The 6,154-nt window shown below is 46.1% G+C and overlaps 1 protein-coding gene across 1 annotated transcript in view; it reads left to right on the forward strand.

The window, feature by feature from the left end:
• Window positions 1-4,415: 4,415 nt before the first annotated feature.
• The window catches only part of LOC106812684 (malate dehydrogenase-like), an 18,546-nt gene continuing 16,807 nt past the window's right edge, over window positions 4,416-6,154 (forward strand). The window contains exons 1-3 of the mRNA XM_014816618.1: window positions 4,416-4,820; window positions 5,009-5,065; window positions 5,532-5,549. Of these exons, the coding sequence (XP_014672104.1) occupies window positions 4,416-4,820; window positions 5,009-5,065; window positions 5,532-5,549 (480 nt within the window). The remainder of the gene's footprint in view (window positions 4,821-5,008; window positions 5,066-5,531; window positions 5,550-6,154) is intronic.

Raw genomic sequence — 6,154 nt, forward strand, 5'->3', positions numbered from 1 at the left:
ATACCAGTAAACTGTTATTTTTTGCCAAACAGCAAACTAATGTGTCGATGTCCTGTTGCATCAAATCGCTTTATTACAGACGTCGTGCTCACTGAATGTCTTTGTGCTCGTGCAGCAGCATCCAAGTGACTTTTGGACTCGAGATGCGAGAAGGCGATTTGCCCAGTTATTAACGGGCCGACGCAAAACCCGCCGGAAGCCTTGGAAAACAGTACACAAACAAAACAATATAGTCCATCTTGTGATACACTGTAACTTATAGTTGGATACGAAGTAGTGGAAAAAACGTCAGGTATACGACGCTTCTTTGTACCAAAATTACCGAGTGGTGCTTGCCAAGTTTTAATTCTTTGGCTGGAAACGAGAGGTGAGGATGCGCTCCTTGGTGAAATCGTCGAGATCATTCACCTTAGTTAAGTCTAGTAGACCTATATCAATCACATTTTCTTTCACATCACGATTATCAGTGCCGACATCATCTTTAATTAGGCTTTTCTTGGACGTACTTGCCGAACACTCCTTATCTTGTGCACATGCTACGTAAAGTTCTTCGGTGTTCGGATGCATATCAGTTCCTTCACTACTCTTCTTCTCTACCTTTTTGAACCATTTTGTCAAAGTGACGCTCATGATGAAATGTTATCAGTTGTAAGAGTTTTCTGGTTAACTAGACATGCTATATAAGCATGCAGCACTGAGCAACAACAGTTAATCATGTAGCCTGGACCACACATTAATAAAGCTCCGCCCTGTGCCGACACTGTTGCTGTGCTGAGTTTGAATATGACATTTACAGACAGCCAAAACATTACACAATAACGTTATATTGCGAACGTCGCTATGACAACGTAAGTTACCATTATCAGATTATGAAGGCAATTGACTTGTCACTTGTTTTTAGTGCGTCACTTCCAGGCTGTGTGGCAGATCCAGTTTGTGCTTCATGATTGTATTTTTATAACAGCTGTAAGCCAAGAGCTTGAAGAGTGGTTATATGTTCAGGCCATGACACCGGGCTGGTCCATCATCCATGAGTAAAATATAGGCCTATGTTTGTTTTTGTTATATTTCCTACAGTTCGTGATGTAAGTGTGTGCAAATATATATTTCTAATATAATAAACAGAAAACTATAATTTATTACTCTCTGTGCAAAAATGTTGACATAATTTATCGCGTTAATCGAGCACAATAAATTATGTTTTTTTTTAAACCCAAAATTTACTGGAAGCACTGTGCTTCCAGTGCTTCTATCTGCGGGCGACACTGTGTGTGTATGTGTGCGTGCATGGGTATATTGCGCGCGTGCGTGCGTGCATGTATGCGTGTATGGATATGGTCCGCGCGTGTACGTGTGATGGTACAACGCCGTTTCTCACGTGACTAGTCCGCCAAAATGACGTCACGTAGCATTTCTCAGGCAGCCATTGTTATAGCTAACACGTTGTTTACGTTTTTGTGATAAAGTTATGACCGCTACACGTATACGAGATCTGTGACCAGAATATTTTGTAAGTACTAATCGTCGCGTATGCAAGTGTATGGAATTTGGCATGAATAATGTATGTAATATAACAATATAAAGTTCTTTATTGCAGATATAAAGGTCGTCTACGTTTCTTAGTTTAATAACAATTATATATAATATTATTATTTATAATGTATATTATATAATAATATATTATACGCACATGTACACGCACGCACGCACGCACGCACGCACGCACGCATGCTTTCAGCGACATGTTCGTGAACAAAACGCGGGTGATGTGAACGTACGGGGCACGGACCTGCACAGAAAGTGGAAGCCAGACAGTAGTTATGGCCAATCGCGAACGAAGCAGAGGTAATATATGTGTATTGATATGATTATATTGTGTACAGTATATGATGTTCCCGGAGAGCTGATAGCACCACCTCTGATCATAAGTGATGCACAAAGTCTATCGGACACCCCATACAACGTAGATGTGCTGCACTGTGACAAGCCCAAGCCGCAGCCAACCCAGAGTACAGAGGACTTCACCATCAACGAGGTGGGAGACTCTGGCTTATATCAGCTGACACAGCTGGGATGGGTTGTCGCCTCTTTTCTATCTAGGATGAACGATGGCAGACATTCCAGCAAGATCTCTGGTTGGGCAGGCTACAACTCACTGCTGTCTACATGCCAGTCCGTGACCAAGGTTGGAGCCTTACCACTACTGCCAGAGGTGGCACACGAGTGGCCGACCCTACTGACTGTGATTATGCAAGCAAGTCCGCTGAGGTACTTGGCAGTTGGTGAAGATCATCCGACGGTCATTTCATTTGACATGGCTCTCTACGAGAAGGTGGTGCAACTGCTAGATGCCAGGCCTGACTTGAAGCACACAGTTTTCCCCAGACTGGGCAAACTACACGTCGTCATGGTTGCTCTGCGAGCTCTCGGAGCCTCCATGGAGAACTCCGGCATAGATGATGCCTGGATGGAAGCTGATGTCTATGGTTCTGCCACAACAAAACAAATCCTAAAATGCACACACTACAAGCGTGCTCTCCGTGCCCACATCTATTCATATATAGCACTCTATGAGATGGCACTGGAGGACTTCTTCACGGACAACCTACAACTGAAAGACATCTGCTTGGAAGCAACGGCGGTAGTAAAAGCTGCCTGCTCTGAGGGGAACAAATGCACAAAGGCTAAATCCGTGAAACATGCCAACATCACCCTCCTTCAAGCCTTGACCAATGCTGAAGTGCTGAAAACATTCCAGGACTGGGAGGCCCAGAGATCCAAGAATGCCATGTTCAAATCCATGATAAACTACCTACACCGAGTGGAGACAATCCTGTTCTTCGTGGCGGCATCCCGAAACGCTGACCTGGTGCTCCATCTCGAAGCTAGAGCAGCACTGAGCAAGATGTTCTTTGCTATGAACCGGATCAAGTACAAGCGACTCTGGCCTCGGTACTTCGCAGACATGTATGACCTGAGAACAGACCACCCCAATACCTGGAGGGAACTGGAAGCTGGAAACATATCCGTCACCAAGAACAAGATCCCGTTTGTATCCATTGGTGCAGACCACGCATGCGAACATCTGAACAAGCTGATAAAGGTTCACTTTGGACTGATTGGGATCTCCAACAACGCCAACCCAGAGGTTCTTCATGGCTGCACCAGAACTGTCATGCCTGTTGAGCGAGTTCAAGAGTCAGTTTGATGTGGAAGCTGGCAAGGTCACAGAGCACCATGACCGTAGACCAAGTGCAGTCAAGAGGGAGCATGACGCAATTGACAAGATCAAGGCTGCGATCCTGAGTCATGGCAATTCATTTGCCACTGAAGGTGACCAGCTGCACAATATGATCACCCATGCCTACATCGCAGACGAGTATGTGCCACAGATCCTAAACATTGATGTCACTGGGCAGAAGTTGTATGAAGAGTACGTGTCAGAGCGAATCAATGGGGACGTCAGCCTCTGGGCACCAGTGAATAAACACAACAACAAGATGTTCATGTCTGGCAACAAGAATACCAGTGTGAAACTCAGAGACAAGACTGTAGATCTGAAGGAGACCAAGGATCTGTACGGAAGGCTGATGGTCCTTGCCAGGTCAAACCGAGACATCGACCAGAAACAAGCCATCGGCAACTATGAGTTCACGTTGACACTGTTTGCGGCAAACGGGGTAATGCTGCCATGTATTGTCAATGCAAAGTTGATCCACCTCCTTGAGAAGCGGGGAAGAACAGAACCACCCGATAAAGATCAGCAGCAGCAGCTGCATGATGCAAGTGTTCTGCAGCGCGATGCAGTGGATCCAGAAACCATTGACTGCACACCCACTGAAGATCTTTATCCAAGTCGAAAAATTGCCACTGGTGGACGGTATGGTGGTCGTGCAGAAGCTAACAAAGAAACCAGCCACGGTAGTGACAGTCAAAGACCTCAGTGAATGCTTCAATACCAGACAGATGTCGCCCACAAGAGACTGTGATGAGATCATTCTGGTGTTTGACACATACAAGGCTGATTCCCTGAAGAGTACCACAACGGCGAAACGGAGACAAGGGAAGGATCCGATCCAATATCAGATCAGAGATGACACTAGCATCAAGCACATCCCAATGAGCCGGTTCCTTTCCCACGACAAAACGAAGGCTGATCTGACTGAGTATCTGGCAGCAAAAACCCTGGAGTACAACCAAGTACTCCAAGCTGGTTATCGCATCTGCCGCAGGACGTACTAGGAGCAATAGCGAGCTGCTAATCGAGGACAACAATCACGAAGAGGCGGACACACTGCTGATCTACCATGCAGTGCTGGCATCACAGAACCCACCTGATGCAGAGTTGGTGGTCTTCTCCCCAGACACTGATGTTCTGGTGCTGGTCATAGCACATTCTGCTGAGAAACACGTCCATGTCGATGGCATCCGGAGTGGTCCAAGTGCAGCCAATATGGACAGAACTAGGTCCAGAAAGAGCAAAGGCTTTGCCAGCCTTCCACGCATTCACGGGGGCAGACAACACCGGGAGGTTCTCTCGCATAGGCAAGGCAACCTGGCTGCAAGTCTACTTTAAGGCAGGCGGAGAAGTTATCAATGCTCTGCAGATGCTTTCAGATGCCGCTGAAGTCACTGAAGAGCTGCTGTTAACGCTGACAACATTCGTCTGTTCTGCATACGCACCAAAGGGCATCCAGATTGCGAGCATCCCGGAGCTGCGATGGCATCTTTTCTGCAAGCATATGGCTGAAAGTGACAAGCTGCCTCCCACCCTTGGTGCTCTCAAGCAGCACATCCACCGAGTCCAGATCCAGGCCACAGTATGAATTCAGGCAAACATTGCTCAGCAGCAGTTCTTGGATCCGCTGCAGCATGGCGTCTACAAAGACACAGCAGCTGATCAGGTGAAGCCAATTACAACTGAGGTCCTTCCAGCCCCCAAGGCCATCATTGAGATGGCGAGATGCCAGTGTAGAGCAGACTGTTCAACATCTCGATGCTCTTGCAGGTCCAAGAATGTCTCTTCAGTCCCATCATGCACAGACCTCTGCCAGTGCAGCACTCAGTGCCAGAATGACAAGGACTCTAGGAATGACATGTTGCCGACCAGTGACAGTAACGATGATGATGTGTAAAGATTCTGCTATATATCAAAGATTTTGCTATATCACACTTATTTTGTAATCCTATCATGATATTGAAGTTGTCCAAGAAGCTGCCTAGACATGCTAGAGGTTTGACTTGCTACATGTAGAAGTTCTGAGCCATTTAGAACATTTATTATAATAAAATGAACATGATAACCTGTTTTGTGGTTCTGTTTAGCTTATTTCCAAGATGGCCGCCATGCATGCTTTCGGCAAATTGCAAACATTAGTTTTCTGATTGCCTATACTATACAGATTCCAAAAATGTATAGGTTTGCAAATCACCCCAAAAAGTGAACGAAATTACACAATAAACTTGACTATATGTACAGCAATCAGTCTCTACATGTAGACGTAGATTTCTCGTAGCAATATTATTAGTAGTTGTTTTTTGGCGATGATGTTGTTGTTCTCTCTAGTAAATTCATGCCCAACGTTTATCTATCTATTCTAACCATATAGTCGCATAGACGCCGCATATAATAAAGTATGAAGTATTCGATTTCTCTTTGAATAAAAACGCAAAACAAACATAGATATTCACACGAACATGCATCACATGTTAAGGCCCCGCACACGGTACGGATTTGGCACGCGCCAACGGCGCTGAGCTAAACGCGCGCGCCATTTGCCCACGTAAACCAGCCCGCACACGGTGCGCATTCGGCGCTGAGCCAGAAAAATCAAACTCGATAGATATTTTGCGCACGCATTCGGCGCGCGCCAACGGCGCTGAGCCAGAAAAATCTAACACGATAGATATTTTGCGCGCGCCAACGGCGCACGCCAGCCCGCACACGGTGCGCATTCGGCGCAGCGCCGTTGACTGCGTTTCCTATTCACGGAAACAAATTCATTGTGTGGTAGACCATGAACGTCACATAGCGAGTGTCTCAAAATGACGTCAGAATGCGACATCTAAATATAAAGGTCTATATAGCTATGGTCCATCCACTGAGCCGTATGTAATAACTGGAGAGCGCATGTTAATAAGAGAGAGAGGGGGA

The sequence above is a fragment of the Priapulus caudatus genome, unplaced genomic scaffold (genome assembly GCF_000485595.1).
Source record: "Priapulus caudatus unplaced genomic scaffold, Priapulus_caudatus-5.0.1 Scaffold674, whole genome shotgun sequence".
In the NCBI taxonomy this organism is placed as follows: domain Eukaryota; kingdom Metazoa; phylum Priapulida; class Priapulimorpha; order Priapulimorphida; family Priapulidae; genus Priapulus; species Priapulus caudatus.